Consider the following 20,102-nt stretch of genomic DNA (forward strand, 5'->3'; position numbering starts at 1 on the left):
ATGGGCAGTGGTCAGGCTAGGTGTTGGGGCGGCTGAGTCGATGCTGGCTCGAACCAAGAGTGCAAACCGTGAGGATGACAGCAAGGGACGCGCATGTTTGTGCTTCTGGTTCAGGGGCTTCGCTGCTGGGTTCTAGGGAGTGGGCTGGTCTGGATATGGTTTGGGCGTTGTCCATGGGTGGTTAGGGACAGGTGGGCTCGGTGGTGGCTCGGCTGGGAGAGTCCTAGTTGGGTTAGGAGTCCTAGACATACAAGGAAACCCACACACACACACACACCCCCAGAAACATGGGTCGAGTTCCAGCACGAGTTCCAGCAAGTTTTTGAGCGGTTTAGGGTCATGTTCTTTGGGCTGGGCTTGGTCAGGAGGGTGCCTAATTTGTTTGGCTTGGTTTTGGCTCGGGCATGGCTCGAGTAAATTAGGAGATGGCTCGGTATGTTCGATAAGGTGTCTATTTCGAAATCTAAAAGGCTAAAAATGAATTCATGGGTCCACAGGTGTGGCTCATGACTTGGAAGGGTATAATAAATGCTAAAAATATTATGTTTAAAGTTTGGGATCAAAATAACGAGGTTTGGATTTATCCGGGATTTAATCGCCGCACGAAACGCTAATTAATTGAAACACTTAGTTTAAGCTTTATAAATTATAAAAAAATATATTTAAGCTTAAATAATTATTAAAATTATAAGTTTTTAATTTAGAAATTTTATATTAAGGTTTGGTTTAATTCGTGATTAAAACGCAGTAATATGTCTTAGTTAAAGATTAAATTAAAAGTCATCGATTTAAGCTAAATAAGAATATGAGAAAATTCATGTAAGCTTAAATAATTACTTGGGACGTGTTAGAGTCAATGGAATTAAGAAAATATCAAAAACGTGAAATTTTACGTCTAGGGGTAAAACGATCTTTTTACACTTAGAAATTAGTAAACGTCATGGCAGTACCCTAAATGCTATTTTATATGCTAATATGATTATTTACAATGATTATGGATGTTTAAGAATTTTTATATGTTAAATTATGATTTTTAAAAGTTTATGATTTTTATGATTTAAATATGGGCATTTAAAAAACATGTTGCATTCTTGGTTTCAAAATAAAACGATATTATTATGCATGTTTTATTAAGTGATGGAAATACGACATGTTGAAGGGTGTGAAGGGATTGTGACTACTACATGTTGGAAATATCGTGAGGGTTATGGTTCCAGTGGGAGCCCGACGATCATGTTTCCACGGATACGCATACAAAGATGTTAATATGTTGGCCAGGGCCCAGTTGACCGGTGAGAGTGTTGCTGGTGTCCCCCACCGCCCAGTACTGTGGTTTTCTTTAGATGGATCCATCGCCCAATACGATCAAGAATACGAGTCACAATCACGATCTGAATTCAACAAACATGAACATGAATATGAATGTGAATATGGATACGAATATGGATATGATACGAATATGTTTATGTTGATATGTTTATGAAAATGTTTTAAGTTTAAGGTTTATGCCCTATTATGAAAATGATATTTTAAGTATAAGAAATTTTCCTTGTTATATGCTAACGCTGCGTTTGGTACGAGTGATTACCGGAGGATTAACAAAAAAAATACTACATTGTCTGTTGTTTGACTCGTTTTTTAGTGCACACGTGATAACAGGAAGCCCGTGATAGCGGCACTGTTCTCGCATCAAAAGAAGAGACAATAGTCCTTTTTGTTAGGTGGTATTGACAATCCAGTAATGAACAGGAAGACTTATTTACTCGTTCACTACCTAATCTACCCTTCATCTCACCAACCAAAAACACCAAACTCTTTCATCTCTCGTGAATGGCGGCCTCCCGTTTCTATGCAGGCTTCGAAAGTGCTGAAGGGTGAACTACTTTTCCTTTTCCTGTACACGTTTTGTAGGTTTCCGTTTGTCAATTTTACTATTGTATGGTTTTTTTTTGTTCGTTGTAATTTTTCCGCTTTTAAATCGTCAAGTAATAATTAACGCTGCTGATTTTTCGTTTAATCTGTTTGTATCTACGACCGTAAGATAACTTTGTGCTACGCTACGGGAGTGAGGTTGGGTTTCCAGTGAATCTTGAGCATCAGTTTGGAAGCTACGTGTACTGCATTTCTTTTCCGCCAAGTGAACGAAAGTAATTTTCTTTGTACTCTGTACTCATGTCAACGTATATGCTAGTTCGAAACACTACTATGTTCAAGTACAAATAAAATTTTAAAATTACAATTGTTAAGCAAAAATTTATGGAAATTTTGGACCATTGAAAATTGAAATACATTTTTCCGTTGTGTATTCCACTTAGCATCCATCTCCTTTAATAGATAGGGTCCATTAAATCACATTTGTTATTATATCATTTTCCTTTCATTTGTTTGGTATTGACACATAAATTTCCAGTTTTCTGTTGAGTTTACTGACCACATGGAGCACCGATGTAAACTTGTAATCCTCCTGCTGGTGTACCATATGTTTTGTCGATCTTATTTGATGTTATGTCTCCTAATACGAGAGCATACACGAGTGGTCTCAATTACCCGTCGTGTCCGTCGAAGACAAGCTGCTTCTTACAGCATGATAGAAAGGGTCATTTCTCAATTGAACAATTTGCATAGGATAATTGAAGTCGGAGATATTCAATGTGTGACTAACTTAAGGATGAATCGTAGCGCGTTTGAACGACTCTGTTATTTGTTAACAAACGTAGGCGGGTTAGGTGACTCAAGATACGTACGAGTCGAAGAGAAAGTGGCCATGTTCTTGTCTATATTGGCGCATCATAAAAAGAATCGTGTTGCTGGCCATGATTACATACGAAGCGGACAGACAGTTAGTGCTCATTTTCATGATGTTCTTAAATCGTTGCTAAAGTTACATCCATTACTCCTTGTCAAGCCGTCTCCTGTCGCTGAAGATTGTACCAATGAAACATGGAGGTTTTTTAAGGTAATACATAATTTGGATCTTTATTTGTCGAACTTTTGTTCCTTTCGTATGTGGTTCGTTGACATAAAGGTAATTTACACATTGCCAACAGGGTTGCCTAGGCGCATTGGATGGAACCCACATTGGTGTACATGTTCCTTGCCGAGATAAAGCAAGATACAGAAACCGAAAAGGTACTATTGCGGTGAATGTGTTGGGTGTCTGTGACCGCAATCTGAATTTCATCTACGCTCTTACGGGCTGGGAGGGTTCCGCGGGAGATGCTCGAGTTTTACGAGATGCACTAAGTAGGGATGATTCATTCAGAGTTCCACGAGGTTTCTTATGTATTTCTGAAAATCTGCTTTCTTTGTTTGTCTTGCATCTACAGTTCCAACATATGATTTGTTAACCTCGTAGTTATTGATGTTACCAATACGCAGGTTGTTATTATCTATGTGATAACGGATATGCAAATGTTGAGGGTTTCTTGACTCCGTATCGACGTGTCAGGTATCATCGTGATGCTTGGGGCAATCGTTCTTGCGGGCCACAAGATTACAAGGAGTTGTTCAATTGGAGACACTCTCAAGCTCGGAACGTAATTGAAAGAGCATTTGGTTTGTTGAAAAAAAGATGGGCCATCCTTCGAAGTCCTTCGTTTTACCCACTAAAAGTTCAGAACCATATAATTTTGGCTTGCATTCTGTTGCACAATTTCATACGAGCTCAAATGGATGAAGATCCGATGGACAATGTGGAAGAGAATGTTGGGAGCCCGGTTAACGAGTCACAGTATGATTACATTAACAGTTTGGAATCTTCAACTGGGTGGGATGCTTGGAGAGAAGAGTTTGCAATGTCGATGTGGAACATGACCAATTAACTCGCTTGTATTTCATTTGAATTAATCGATACTGTACTTTCATTTTCTTTGGAATTATTCGGTTATGTTAAATTTTACAAGTTGGTGGCGTTAATCAATTTTGTGCGTGCCATGTGTGTTTTTCTGACATTTTTCAATATAGTTTCGCTACTATAGTTTTCTTCATTCTCTCGTATGTATTAACTTCGTGACGATGTATGACATAGTTGAATTTTGTTGTTTTTGTAGAGTCGCAGAGAACCTACCAAATCAAGTTATGATGGATAGTGGAGCATCGTCCGCGAGCGTTGTCGGCAGGAGCAACAAAAAAGAGAAGACACGACGTAGTTGGAATGCTCGAGAAGAAGAAGTTCTAATCCAAGCACTTAAAGATGTGATAACAAAGGGATGGAAAAGTGAGAATGGATTTAAGGCTGGATATTTAAATCTGTTGGATAATGCAATGCATGAATCTATCCCCGGGAATAGTTTACGTGGAAATCCACATATCAACTCCAAGATCCACGTGTGGAAGAAAACTTATAGTGCTTTAGTGACCTTACTAAGCAACAGTGGTGTGGGTTGGAATGATTCTGATAACACAATCGATGTAACGGACGAGACATGGGAGGCAATCGTGAAGGTATTGTTTTTAGTGTTTAGCTACTATTGGTTACATAGTTGAGTTATCTTGTTTGATTCTTCTATATTGCGCAGACTGACCCTACGATACGTTCATTGAGACACAAGCAGTGGACACATTACCACGACTGATGTGAGATCTTTGGCAATGATCGTGCTACTGGTGAGCGCGCCACCAATTTCGGGAATGCACTACATGAGGTCCTCAACATAGATACTGAACTACCTAATGCAGCGTGGCTTGCCGACACACCTGCATTTAACACAATTGATGATGATGAAGACTCAAAATCTGATACAAATACGCCATCATCAAAACCTAAGGAATGTGTAGCTTCGAAAACTAAGAAAAGGAAGAAAGCTGTTGACGGGGAGCAGACCATAGTTGAAGCCATAAAAAACCTTGCTGACATCACGAGAAGTACGATGACAGATTTGATCAAGAAGCTTGATGCAGAGGACAAGCTCTCAGATGCACAAGATGAGGTGTTGAGTGCGTTGGACGGGATGACTCATCTTTCAGAGGAGGAGCAAGTTCTTGCTGCTAAGTTGTTGTTTAACAACCACAATGACTTGGCTTTGTTTAAACGCTTAGGTGATCGCGGCAAGATTTGTTTGGTGAATAGGCTTCTGGGCGGACATTAATGGTTCAAGATTATGTGTGTTTTGCGAAGATGAATCATTGTGAATCGTACATGTAAAACCTACATGCTTTCAGTCTTTATCAAGGTCATCGAAGGAGTACTTGTTTTGGGTGTGTGTTTTGCTCAAATGTAGTATGTAGCATGGGTGAGATCATTTTGCTTTTGTAAAAAATTGAATCTGTAGTCGTACGTTCTCACCAATATTATGGAGTTGTTGGCACTTTTGTTCATCATGTTGGTACGTACTGAATTTGTGATAGAGTTGTTAACCTCAAAATTAATACAACCTTGTGGAACATGGAGAGTCTTGTTCGATTATGTCACAACCAAGAACTATGAGGCATTGAATTGGTACAATAGTCCTTAATGTTTTCAATGACAAGTGCTGCTACAGATTGGGGCAGCATTCGATATATATGGAATTTATGTTGCATAGGAAATGTTAAATTTTGGGTTGTCTATGGATTTAATGGCTTTTATGTTCCTCGATATCAAATTTGGTTTGTGTATGGATTTTATGTTGCAGATGAAATGTGAAATTCGATGTGAACAAGACTCGTTTATATTGTATGGATTTCAGGGCTTCCAGTTGAGAGAAGCTAATCTCAGTTGCAAGACTTGCACCCACTGCTTCTGCATCCCTTCGATGAACAATACCTCAGCATCTTATTGTCTTGTAACATTGTTGGTTAGTTTCATATACAATTTATGTGACTGAGTGCAAAAATACAAGCAAAGACGTTAATGGAGAGAAATGTGAACAACAATGTATGCGCCATTATCACGTTGAACAGAAAAAATTGAACAACAACCGAACAAATAAATTACATAAATTTTTAAGGCTATTAACAATCATTTACCATTACTTGGCGATGTTAATTTACACACTTTTTTTACAAAGGCTGATCTTCCCCACCGTTGGAGACAGTACCACCAAATGCCTAATCTACTAACATGGCGTCAAAAGGGTTAGTACTATGAAATGGATACAAAATAGTGGGGCAAGAACGAAACATTTTCTACTCTTAAACCTGCAACCGACTTCACTCAGTGGTGAGGTCAATTACAGGGATGGTCGATTTGCCAGGGCCTGCCGAGTTTCTCTTGAAATCTTCACCATTCTTACCACGTTGAACTTGTACTTTTTCGTTGTCATAGTCTTCTTTACAGTCCACACGTACCTCCTTCTTCTGGTGACAGAACTTCATTTTTTTCCTCTTGTTGGCCAAAACATAGGCATGTTCAAGCATTTTAATTTCGAGCAAGGTTGCTCGACACTTCTCATCTTTCTCATTCTTTTCGGTTTCAGCGTCGGAACACAGATCGATCACCGGTACAATGTATGAGCTTGTGATAGTATCTTCAGAACCCATGTTACATGTAACAGAAATATTTTTTGCTCGTTCTGGGACAACAAACGAGTTTGTATGATATGTACATGCGAGCATCAGTTTCAAAACATGTATTTAAATAGACACATTTACTGTACCATAAATGTACCCACCTGCTTCAAGTAATTACTACACTGTCAACCTGTTCCCTCAACTTTACTGAAAGATAGGTCAAGTCCAAAGAAGATATGCAAATCACAATTTAATGAAGGTTCCCAGGGTGGTAGATTTTAGTCATAAATAAGTTGATAAAAAATTTACATTTAATAAACTTGGTTACAAACCAACCGTAATCGTAGTTCTCGGTGGAAGTGTACATCTGCTATACATATTGCCTTACAGGGGATTGAATACATGAACTTTCACCACTAAGCTGCAAAAAAAATGTCAAATAAAGTAAGAAATTAGGTCAGTCACATGTTGAAGAGAAAAATACAGTTGATTACACATTCTTAAGTGGAAAAACTAAGATAAAAGTCAACCTCGTTCTGCGAAGTCATATTTTACTCCTGACTCAGTTCCATCTGCTCCAACAACTTAGCTATCTCTTGGGAGTTCTTCTCCATTCTCTTCGCTAAATTGTGATTGTCACGAGTTAAATCTGAAAAAGCCTTCAGTAAATCACCTAGTTTCTTACAGCCCGTACGTTCATTTTTAACATGATCATTCGTGTTATAAGTGGACATATTAGGCTGCGAGCATGAAGTTTCACCACACGTTCTTCTCAAATAACTATGAAATGCTTCCTCGGCATCTTTCCTACTCTCGTACCCTTTGAAACAAGCCCCAGGAAATCTACAAACTTCGGCGTTAGCTTCAGACCACTTGTCATATACACCAGGTTTTTGTCCAACAAAAACAACATAGGTTTTAGGCTGCATTAAAAAACGGTTCAGCACAAACCCGGGTACAGTTTATAATGTACAAACCCGGGTACAGTTTATAATGTATACAAGAACGAAATCCTTTCAATAATGAAGCAAAATTTAAAACCATAAAAAACGAGAAAATTTGTACAAACCATTTACTGTACCCAAACAACCCGTTGCACTGCTAATATTGCCAGATTAACATAGAAAACATAATAGACAAACAAGACTGCAAATATGAAAAAAAATAGGTCTGAAAGGCGAATCTGCAAATCTATAATCTATGTAATAAAAAGTGTCCAACAAATTAGAATTAGAACACATCACCATTTCTTCGGTTAGATATGTTTTACAATTACGCAGTGATCTTCACGGGCGTCGGTATCAAATCTGGAGGACACGTTCACAACCTTCGAATGGCCGATGCAGAGAGACGACTCTGTTACCCCACCAACAAATACCTGAAATTGTATGAGACCTTCAAATGGTGGAAGAAAAGTTAAATAGAGGTATGCACAAAAGAGATCAGCAGTTACTCTACAAGAAAATCACCTTTTCAGTCGTCCTCCGTCCACACAAAATCGCGAAGTTGCGATGAAGAAATCATAAATCGGAAGAAGATTTCCCCATTTCACATAGGATTTTAGGGTTAGGCTTTGGGTGTACGAGGAGAAGCTCGTGATTCGAATTTGTACCCAAATTTTTGGCCAATTGACTACACTCCAATTTAAATTGTAATAATTTTTTTTTCCTTTACTATATCTTTACATTTTAAGATATAATTATATATACAATTATTTAAACAATACAGATTTGAACACCAATGGGGGCATTTACGTCATTACACTAAAGTGCACAGAAATAATCATTCATTAAAAAATCATACCGAACACCATGTTATTTATCCCCCCATACTATTAATCTGTATCTCTCATTTCGTAATCACTCTGATAACTAATCATTTATTTATCTCATCACTCCTACCAAACGCAGCGTAACTGTATTACGTATTACTTGTTATCAAGGATATGACGTGTTGAGTCTTTAGACTCACTAGGTTTGTATGATGCAGGTGATATTAATAACTATGATATTGGAGGTCTTGATGGGGGTGACTTGCTGGACTGTCGGTGCACATAACCCGAGGACCAGCGCTTCTATTTTCCGCATTTAAGTTGATGATTTTAAGTTAAAGATTTTGTAATGCCCGGAAATTTAATCCTAGTAATCTATAATTATTGATATATAATTTGATATGATTATGAAAGGATTAATCGGAACATGAAAATAAGACTACATGTGAAATTCGAGGAAGTTGGGCAGAGAGTGTGGCGCCCGAGCGGTGGTTTTTGACCGCCCGAGCGCCAATGTTCAACAGAAATGTGTCTCGGGCAGAAGATGTGGCGCCCGAGCGGTAGAATATTACCGCCCGAGCGCCAAGGGTGCAAGTTGAAAATCTTGGGCAGAAACTGCCGCGCTCGAGCGGTAGTTTCTTACCGCCCGAGCGCGAGTCATGCAAAACGTAAAGAAGCCACGTTTGTATACAGGCGTGAGATGTATATATATATACATATATACATACAAATGTGAATTATGAATTGTAAGAAAGAAGAGAAACGAGAAAGGAAGCACGAGAAATTCTCCAGAAAATCCTTACGCCTTTTGTGAGAAATCCGTCCGTCAGATTTTGAATCTGAGTACAGTACCGAGTTCCTATCAACGTAGGCTACAACTGGACGTAAGTTTTGCTACGTTTTGATATGCTTTGAAATTATGATGTTGTCAGAATTGAATAGAATTCATATATGATGTTCTTGTCATGTTAGACATCATAGAATCGAAGTCAGAGTGAGAAACGGACTGATTATGTAATTGTTATGATTTTTGGAATCGATTTGACTGAGAATTCATATCAGATATGTAGTGTTATTGAGATTATGACTGGTATCGATATTGATTATGAGTTCTGGTATTATATGTGTGATGTTCGGATTGACGGGGTTATCGAGACTGTATTGTTATACCGTTGAAACATCAGTTAATTGATATTGATCAGATTCTGTAGTGATTTCGATTATATCGTGATATGGTCGATATGGATTAGAGTGTATCTTGATTGGATATCGATCAGCGTATATTTCGATTTGAATATTAATCAGAACAGGTATTGAATTGAGTTGAATATTGATATTATATATGTTCGGTATTGTTATTACCAGATTGGGAATGGACCGAGATAGAGTCGGGACTTCTTCTTCTTCTTCTGAGCGAGAAGATAAAGGTATAAATTAATGTTGAGTTGGGATTGCACAACTCGAGGAAGGTTTGACTCGAGTTTCCCTAAATCACATACTTTATTTTATTGCATTGTTATTTGCAATTGAATACGATTCATATTTTTGGTCTATGGATTTATAGACAATGTATGTCTTGAGTCATAAGCGGATATGCTTAGTCGTAGACATTACATCTTGTGACAAAAGGGCAGGATAGTGAGGACTCGTCACTGGCCCATTGCACTTTGTCACAGGACATGATATTGGTGATAGGACCACAGTCCATGACGGTTAGGTCAGGACACTGGATGTTTGGTTATATCGGCGTGGATAGAACTAGAGTCTTTTCTATTAATGTTGGTCGATATAGGAATACCACATCCGGAAACCGGGATCCCTAGGCTAGGATTGAGTCTAGTCTAAAACGTGGAGTCACGAGTTTGAGTGACAATTATATTGATTCATATTTATTGATGTTGATTATGTTCCTGAATATGGTTCATGTTCCTTTTTGTTCCTGATATTGGTACATGCTTAGAATAGAATTTATTCTGGATATTGAATTATGTTCCGGATTAGGGTACATGTATAGAATATGATTTATTCTTGTTATGGGTTGATATCATGATTTTGATATATGATATGATTTTTAATATATGCTTTTATATTGTTTATATGATATCATGTATACATGATTTATACTGGGATATTTATATCTCACCGGAGTTATCCGGCTGTTGTCTTGTTTGTATGTGTGCCTGGCAACAGGTGGGATAGAAGCGGGGTCAGGACGAGAACGAGGCTGGACTAGATAGCGTGGAGATCCGGGCTTTGAAGCAACGTAGGATTCAGCACGGACTTGTAGTTGAACTTAGTCGGATTTTTGTAGATCATACAATAGTTGTATGAGATATTTAATATGTAATTTGAATTTAATTACATTATGTTTCCGCTGTGTAATTTAGGAAAAAAAAAATTTTAGACCCTGTTTATTATACTTGATTATTTATTCTTAAAGACGATTAAGGAATGAATTAGCGTCCGGGTCCCCACAGATTTTTACGACATTTCACTTATGTTTTTTTCAGAGATTTTGAGAGGTTTAGTGTGGGCTACACTTTTCAACATTTATTGTTTTTTAGGTTTGGTAAACGATTTACGATTTATTGTTTTGACTATTTCCCTTTGGGTTTTCAAATATTAGTTGGATGGTTATTTTAAAATGGTGCAAAACTATTTTTATGCATATGTATATGTATAGGCCGAAGGTTGAGAGTTATTAAAAAATATCTAGTACTTTTTAAGAAAACGAATAAGTAGACGTTTCATCAATATTCAAGTATATTAGGCCCATTAAGCCCGTTAAGTGATATTTAAAATATTTTGTTTAGAAAAGTTTGTGAAACTATTAGTCGAGTTCTCAAAAAGTTCATATTTTCGTCGAAAATCGAATACCGTTTAAAAAATACGACTCGTCGTATAAAATCACCTCAAAACACCTTATTTTCAAAAATATCATATAGTATAAACCTTATTTTAAATAATTAAAAATAATTATTTAATAAAAATATTTTTCTTTTTTCAGCCCTTGGTATCCGTTCCTCGATCGCTTCTCGAATAATCTTTAAAAATACAGTTTATATGCATTCTAACAATAACCATATTTTTAAACAAGTAATCATGCATATCACAATCAATTCATGTCATTAAAACTATTTAATTAATCATTTTCTATTTTTCCTAGATTTGCATGCAGTTAAATTACGTTATCTTATTTTTAGACCTTACAATACCAATGCAAATATTTCTAGTATTAGTGAGCTTACTCAAACGTGTAACCATCACTACACGGTACATTTTTTCATATTAACTACACGTGTCATATTTAAAATTTGTGTGTTTAAAATGAATTAAAAAATTTAGGATCACATATTCAACCAATTAAGATCACAATTCATTATCTATAAATACAAGCTATGAAACAATAGGACAAATTTTTCAAAATAAATTATATGGGTTTAAATGGTTTGTACATGACGTTCTAACTCATTACAATTCAACATATAAATTATTATTATCATCTTTTTAATATAAAAATTTATTATGTATATTTTTTCATCAACATGTTCGAGTTCGTGATATTTATTTATTTTCAAATCAATCGAACATATGCACTAGTGTTTGTGAAATTTTAAAAGTATCTGATGTTTATAATCCTACTTCTAATTTAGTTTATCACATTGTTGCTACATTGCATATATTTTTATTGAACACATTAAATCTAGTTATGATGTTTTAGTTCAATGTATTTATGTCAAGAAAGCGAAATAAGAAAAATATTTTTTAGAAATTCTTGAAATATTTTTATGTGCTTCTATTTTTTATCATATATTTAAATTAGGCTGTTTACAAAAAATTATACATTATATTATGATTCTTTAGAACCTATTACAGAAACTATTCCATCTATCTAATTGATTTTGTTTAATATTAGAACTCATTTATATGATCTTTATAATGAATATAATATCAAATATGATGGATAAATTGTTCCACATGAAGCACAACCTACTACCACTATTAATATTACTTTTAAACTTGCTAAAACACAAGTTTTATATAAGGAACGAACGAAACGTCTTACGAGGATTGGAACTCGAATTTTTTGATAAAAATTATTGATAATACCATATTTTAAGAGTCCTAATTATGGTTTGATTAAGAGTCGAGATTTTCTCGACCGGAATGGGATCAAATCTGACCCGTGGCAAAGTCTAGTTGATCTATTATTTATGTTTCATCTTTCATTTCTTTTTCATTTATTTCAAAAAATCTATCGATCAATTCCGGTTTTTTTTTTTTTCTTTTGATTCTTTTCCGATCAAGATATATATATATATATCATGTTCATGGATTAACAAAAGCACAAAATCTCGACCCACCCGGACGTTTATACTGCATATACTAAATATTTGATTGTTTCGTGCAAAGGTGATGCAAAACGAATATTAAAGAACGATACCCGAAATGCCTAACTAATCAAACAACAAAAGCTAGAGAACTGAGAACCAAATGGTCGGAATCACCAGCTGTTACAAGATCACGAAACAACGCTTCACACAGGTTCAACGAAGTCTTCAAACTATTAATTGAAGAAACGAAAACTTGAAAGAAAAACTTTTATTTTAAGAGCCAGGATGTAAAATCTCAACCACGGAATCTAGGCATCAAGCCGTCGTTTCTGCTAACCAACCTACTTGTTCTCTGTCAAATTCAGGCTGAAATCCCACAGTTTTTTAGCCAAATCTACATCTCTGGCCAGTGAACTCGGATAAGCAATATTGCTGTCCGCAAAATACTTGCCACTAACTCCCTTAACCTGTGGATGGAGAGCTACATAGCATGTTGTTGCCGCTCCCTAATGTCAATCAACTATATTACTTCAGTTCAAGAATGCAATCTAATAGAACACGACGTCTATTTTCTTTACATATGCATTAAACACGAGCAGGGGGAGGACCAAAAGGCTTCAAAATTTTCTGACTAATTGTTTTATAAATATGTAGAGCTTTCAAAATAAACCACGACTACTCTCTTCTTATCAAGATTTCTGAGGTCAAAAACTGAACAAACCTGAGGAATGTTTTTAATGAAGTATTTGCCAACCCAGTTAACAATGCCTGTAAAAGATTTAACATATATTAGTGGAGGAGCATTTTATGCATGCAAACGCAGTAACTTGCTTTGAGCGGACAAATTCCTGTCACATATCATCAAGGGATAACTATCACTTTACACTTTATTCTTTCTAATTCGTGAGTCCTTTCCATTTTTTTAAGACGCGATACATCAATTTGCACACTCCCTTCTTTGGGAAAACCAACTATTAAGGTTAGATTCTTTTACGTGCTACTAGCTCGACTGGTGGATAATGCATTTCAAATGCCACTATCTAAGTATTTGGTGAATCTTACTTTACCCTTTGTGATGCACCAAAATAGTAGATACTTACGTGGAGTACATGGTGAATTCCTATAACATGATTTGTCAATACGAGGAATTATACCATGTGAATGTAAATTGACCTAGTACTTCCATAAGTTATTAAATAAGTTGCAAATTGAATCCAAATGCACATAGTTACTCATACCATTTTTCCCCAACAGTAGATGACTTAATTTCGCACTTTGTTTTTTTCCAGGAGGGTAATCGGCTATAAAATTTCGAAAGGATTAACTTTAACATGCTGATACATCACAATGTGCAACTCACTTCATATTTTCTCACCATCATTGGGTTTTTGGACACGTGACACAAATCATGCTTAATCCCCATTTTGTCTATATCATTGAACCATTTAAAAGTATTTCTCAACCATTATATGCGATAATAAAACTATTTCAGAGCTTCACCTTCAACAAAGCCATGATGTCGCATAAGGTTGGTGGCAATTGCTCCAGGATGCAGAGAATTTGCGGTTATTTCAACCCCTTCTTCCTGCCATTGGAGATATTACACTTTTTAGTGCTACTGAGTACACATCAGTGAAACAGCTTTCCGGAACGCGTGAATCACATTTCCACTAATGCAGAAACTTTACCAGTATCCAAAAAGATCAAGTCGTCAATTTCATAATAAACATCCTGCTCACTCCTTAACACAAATTTTGGTCTCACATGATTCTAATGTGAAGAGTTCCTATTACTACCAGTAAAACAAGTGTAATCAAGACCAAACAGCAGTCATCAGTTCAATTTAGATGAACTAAAACTTCAGAATCTAGAATGTTCACTGTTCAGGCAGAAGAGCAAGCAAGAATTTTATGACCAGTTTAATTTACATCCCAGTTTCCTGGAGCAGAGAAACTAGATGGCTCTAGGCCTAGGCAGAAAAACAAGCACGAATTTTTAGGTACATCCAAGTTTTACTGGAGCAGCAGACTAGACGGCTCCGAGCTTCATGCTTGGTTCTCAAACGAGTAACGACATGTTAACAACAGAAATCACCCATTTACGACCCAATTTCTTCTTCAAAAAATGAACTATTTTAAAAATATTTTGGTCCCTTGGCTTGCAAGCCGATGAAAATAGAAGGCAGAGAAATACAAGCATTAATCCATAATTCCAAAAAAAATCCAATAGACTTGATTGTGTCGACAATTTTCAAATTAGTCCTAGTTTGATTTCAAATCCAACTCAAGCACTGTCTTTAGAAACAAATTCAGCAGGTGGAAGAAATCAGAAATCAATGGCAGTATGATATCCAACTCAATGAACCATATTAGGTGATAAAAGAAATTAATATAGTCACACCAAATGTAACTTTCATTCTCCGTGTTCATTCGAAAGAGATCTAAATGTACACTTGCAAAACAAATTGAAGCCAAATTACTATTGCAGTTCTTATTGAATCCAAAATCCAATGATCAATGAAGGAAAAATCTTTCATGCCACAATACCAGGCTGCATACATTACCTTCAAGCGACTCGCGAGTTCATTAGCATGCAATATGTTAGCCAGCTTCGACTGTCCATATGCGAATAAGGTGTTGTAACTACAGATCAAAGGCACATGACAAAAAGTATTAAGCGACTTCCCATCATTGAAAATTGTTTGATGAAAAGTATTTAAAGATCAAAAAAGTAATCAGGAGGCATTTCACTATCCCCTATTCTGATGTAATTTTTTTGTTAAATAAACAGATGAAGTGAGTAATAATTGATCAAAAAGTTTGCACACTTAGCTCAGACCATTTGACTGAAGAAACCCAAAACTGAAAAAAAAATTAAATCTATACATACATATAGTAAGTTCATGCAAGTTCCTCTTTCAATTAGACCAAAAATGTCAATTTTCCATGCTTAATATCCCCCTAGTGGCCCACTATAGCAAATAGATACATTTAATAGAAAAAAAGGTATTTTCATAACATAGTGGCTGCCTTTTCTAGTGGACAAGGTTGTTTTCATGCACCACAGAGTTGAAAATAGCTTTGTGCATTTCTTGATTATACAGTTCACTCAGATAAATGTCTAAACCTATAATTTTGGAACAGCATATGTAAGACACGGTCTGTGATTACCAGTTGCTTCGAAAATGGCATTTTTGAGTGACTAATATTAGTTGAACTAAGGATAATCAGTGAAGCTTACCTCGAGCTATCGTTAATTTGATCAAAACGAATTCCTTCACGATATGCAAAACGATGACCCTCTGATGAGACGATGACAATCCTTCCTTCTTTCTGGCTCTCACTAGCAGTCTTTTTCATGTTGTCCAACAAAAGATTTGTCAAAAGAAAATGGCCTGCACCAGAATGTAAATTTGTTTATTGAAAATTGGAAAATGTCCTTGGCAACTGAACTGGGAAAGTAGATCATGATCGAAATATACAATGATATTGACAGAAGACACACACGTAATAAATAAATAAATACAACTTGAAAAGTCCGTGAATATACGTTCTAGGCTTCTAGCACAAACGACATAGATATGGTTTAGGAGAGATTGTTTCCTGCAGGTTTACCCCTTTCCAAGGAAAGAGCTGTTATTTGTCAGCTCTTTTTCAAGGATCCTCCTAAGTTTCAGTACAAATCACAAAGCTGATGGCTACTGAAAAATGAGATGACAGGAAAGCTCATATCTGAAGTCTGAATATTTCATCGATTAGAATTTTGAATGATTTGACAAGGAACCAGACTGGAGAAACAAAACCCAGACATAATTCGAGATGGGTAACTTTATAAAAAAGAAAGATTTCTGAGGTCCTGAAGAGTCGCACCATCTTATCTGCTCGCATAATGAATGCTAAGTACGTTGCACATCAATATTCGTAAGTTGCACTCAAAAATATAATTGTCCTATACTATTAATCCATTAGATGGTTCAAAGTGGAAGAAAATCCCTATAAAAGATTATATTACTTTAATAAATTTGAATAATCATTTATAAAAAATCAACTTTAATTCTAACATCATCTAGAGAGTCAAAATAAGTTTTTCTCGATAAATTTACTTGTCAACAATCTAAAGAGTCCCAAATAAAAAACACTCTTGGAAGAAGATTTGTGGGAAGAGATGTTTGAGGGGAGGATCTGGGGAAGGTCTTCTTGTCGAACAGAAAATATGATGTGAAGTAGACAAGATAATTATGTAATGCCATATGGTGAACATACCAAAATAGATCATTCCTGGTTTTGTTATAATAAAGATATTTAGGAACTCAACCATAAATTTTCAACAAATCCGTACAAATCAAAAGATCAAAAGATCCCCCGCCAAAATCAATTCCAAAGTTGAGCTAAATCTTTATTAATCAATACAACAACCCTTTATTCAAAAAGCAATGTGATAGGCTAATCGGTCATAGAAATGGCTTACAAAATTAACTTCAAGATTTAAAGTTTAGATAAGATGCAGGAAGGCATACCTAAATGGTTCGTTGCAAATTGCAACTCTATGCTGTCTTGTGAAAGTGTGAATGGTGGAGCCATTACCCCTGCATTATTACTTATAAATAAGAAAGATTGTAAGATTTTAGAAGTTAAAAATTTCTACTTATGAGAAATAAAGTGGATCAACATAGTTGAAGGCTAAGAAACAAGAGGCTGTTGGTGCAACAGAATGAAGTGAGTCGTAAATCAGGAAGTTACTAAATATCAGGAAACTTACATGAGGAGGTTTAACGGTAACGACAAGTTGTTGTATTCCAACGCAAATTTCCGGATTGATGCCATAGAGCTGAGATCAAGTTCCATAACATCAATCTTAGCATCAGGACTTTCCTTTATTATGGTTTCTTTAACTTTTTTACCACTGTCCACGTTGCGTACTGCCATAATCACGTGGACGCCACATTGTGCAAGAATTGTGGTAGTCTCTGTTCCAATGCCACTAGATGCTCCTGAACATGCATAAACAAATTATTCTATGACAGAAGCTTTTTAACCACCGGACATCTAAGTGCTTGACACAATACAGATTGCTGAAAGAGATGCATTTCCACTATTGTAAGCTCTTGAGAACAAAATTGTCCAGCTAAGTAAAACATAAACATGCAAATATATGAATTCATCTCATTAAAACTTAATCCTTTACTAATATAATGCGACTTTTATATCCCTTTTTCCATGTTTTATACCATCAAATAAAATACCCATGGTAAAATCACAAAAAATTTGCATTCTACTAGAGTAAATTGCTGGATGAAATTTAGGCAGGTATATTAAAAAAGACAACAATGTGGTAAAATAAATTCAGGTCACCAAACTATTAATTTGAGTAAAAAAGTACAATAATATGAGTACTATTACATCACTGGTATTTTAGAGTAACTAAAGATGGCAGCAAAGAAAAAAGGATAAGAAACAGTTTAAAATAGCAAGATACTCAATTCCTAGTTCAGATTTTTAATAGCTGAGAATTCATGTACTGCAATAACTTCATTCTTTCACACTGGACTAATCTGTAGTGAGAGAAAACTGGAATAAGACACCTCTACCAATACAACATTTACCCCAATGATGCAACTTTAATCTTAAACAGGTAAAGTCATCCAGCACACACAAAACACATTCCAAGAAACTTAAAAGCACTACTTACATTTACAAACAAACAAGTATCAGGACGTTAGGGGTGTCAAAATGCGACACGACCCGTAAACTCGACACGACCCAACACGAAAAAAATCAGATTCGGGTTGGGGTTTTTCGGGTTCGGGTTGGGTTCGGGTTGAATGGATTCGGGTTAGTGTCATGTTAGACGGGTTTCAGGTTGGGTCGGGTTGGGTCGCGGGTTGACCCACAGACTTTTTTTTTTGAAAATATTACCTATATTTTTATATATTGTATGTTTGAACAAAATTTATTGTATATTTATGTGCTAAATTTTCATCATTTGATATTTATTTTGCATATTTTTTTTTTTAACAATTTTTTATTTGATTTAATAAATATACTTTTAATTTTCTACGATTAAACTTTCAAATTTAAATCGAAAATTTTGTTATTATGTGTTTAAATTAAAATACTTTTATTATATTTTATTTTTTTGAATTTTTTTCATTAATTTTTTAAAAAAAATATAAAAAAAATTAATAAAATTCGGGTTAGGCGGGTTAGACGGGTTGAATTGGGTTATATGGGTTCGTGTTCGGGTTGGGGGTTTTCGGGTTGCTTCGGGTTCGGGTTGGGTTCGGATTGAAAAAAAAGTAAAAAAAATTTCGCGGGTTGACCCGAAACCCGACCCAACCCAACCGATTGACACCTCTACAGCACGTATAGTTTACTCAATAAACAACCTAACAAAATATTTATGGTAAAAATATATACACCAAAAATATTATTGCAAAGCAAAATCATTGCAAAATCCTCAATACGAGTACCCTTTTTAATCAACTAACTAATCAAGAATCACAACATAAGAACCACGACGATACAATAAAAAAAATCGCCTAAACCCCAATAATAGTAACAAACCGGTAACAATGGCCGTAAGGCCTGATGCATCAATCCCTTGAGCCACTTCGGCAGCTGTCGAACACGCCGAAAAACCCGATGCCCCTTTTCTTCCAAAAATCCACATGTTTCGATCAAAAGTTTAAAGCTTTCAACACTGATTGCTGCGGACCTCTGACGAAAGGGTTGCTAAAGCAGAAAATTTTGCAATTTATATAATTGTGCAGGAGAGTTTGATTCCCATGTATAATACAGACGAGAGGAAGCCGGAAGGTGACAAAAATGAGAGAGAATAGAAATATACAAACAGGAACAATATAATTTAAAAGGAGAAATAAGCAGAAAAAAAACCGTGAAATAAATTAAAGAATTTTGAACAAGAAAGTTGGCTAGAAATAAATTATTTTGGAAGAACAAAATAGTCGAATATAATTTATTTGTTTTTAATTTTTTTTGAAATATTTCGAATTTATAAAATCTCCAGAGTTATATTTTTATTCATATATTATAAATATGATATTCGTCAAAATTATTAATATAATAGTATTTTCATTTTTTAAAAGTAGATTAAGCTTTTGGGTATTAATGTTTGAATAATTAAAATTGAGACAAAATTCTCCAAGAAAAATAAAATCAAATTAATATAGAAAGTTAATATATAGAAGGAAATTAATTACTTTGGCACCTATCAAATGATTTTTATTTATATAAAAGTTGTAATTAATTGAGAGAGTGGAAAGGGTAAATGAAAGTATTTGAGGATTTTAAAATATTAAAAGTTATATTATATAATATTTAATATATAAGGTTATATTTAAAATTAATAGATCTCTTGTTAGACGATTTCATTTATTTATAATAATAAGTAATATTTTTTATGTTAAAAATAATATTTTTTGGGTGAATCAAATAGGATATCTGTCTCACAAAATTGACTCGTGAAATCGTATCACAAAATTTTTTGTGTTTTAAAATATATCTTTAACATGAGCTAAAAAAAGAATATTCTCTTTTTATTTATTTGAA

At 35.1% G+C, this 20,102-nt stretch overlaps 2 protein-coding genes and 1 long non-coding RNA gene across 3 annotated transcripts; 1 reads left to right on the forward strand and 2 right to left on the reverse strand.

Moving 5' to 3' along the window:
* Nucleotides 1–1,549: 1,549 nt before the first annotated feature.
* On the reverse strand, nucleotides 1,550–8,064 carry LOC140814342 (uncharacterized). Its single transcript, XR_012114095.1, has 2 exons — nucleotides 7,669–8,064; nucleotides 1,550–1,838 (listed from the first exon to the last, which is right to left on the reverse strand). It is a non-coding gene; the product is annotated as an uncharacterized lncRNA (long non-coding RNA).
* Nucleotides 2,330–5,312, forward strand: LOC140814341 (uncharacterized). Its single transcript, XM_073173292.1, has 5 exons — nucleotides 2,330–2,956; nucleotides 3,048–3,273; nucleotides 3,379–3,766; nucleotides 4,050–4,443; nucleotides 4,518–5,312. The coding sequence occupies exons 1-5, from the start codon at nucleotides 2,435–2,437 to the stop codon at nucleotides 4,572–4,574; spliced, it is 1,587 nt and encodes a 528-aa protein (XP_073029393.1). The 5' UTR covers nucleotides 2,330–2,434; the 3' UTR covers nucleotides 4,575–5,312.
* A 4,594-nt stretch (nucleotides 8,065–12,658) lies between the features above and the next one.
* LOC140814575 (short-chain dehydrogenase TIC 32, chloroplastic-like) lies at nucleotides 12,659–19,377 on the reverse strand. The gene is made up of 8 exons (XM_073173596.1): nucleotides 19,098–19,377; nucleotides 17,293–17,524; nucleotides 17,051–17,130; nucleotides 15,775–15,928; nucleotides 15,098–15,176; nucleotides 14,035–14,119; nucleotides 13,256–13,302; nucleotides 12,659–13,040 (listed from the first exon to the last, which is right to left on the reverse strand). The coding sequence occupies exons 1-8, from the start codon at nucleotides 19,201–19,203 to the stop codon at nucleotides 12,876–12,878; spliced, it is 948 nt and encodes a 315-aa protein (XP_073029697.1). The 5' UTR covers nucleotides 19,204–19,377; the 3' UTR covers nucleotides 12,659–12,875.
* Between the last annotated feature and the right edge of the window lie 725 nt (nucleotides 19,378–20,102).

The sequence above is a fragment of the Primulina eburnea genome, chromosome 15 (assembly GCF_022965805.1).
Source record: "Primulina eburnea isolate SZY01 chromosome 15, ASM2296580v1, whole genome shotgun sequence".
Taxonomy (NCBI): domain Eukaryota; kingdom Viridiplantae; phylum Streptophyta; class Magnoliopsida; order Lamiales; family Gesneriaceae; genus Primulina; species Primulina eburnea.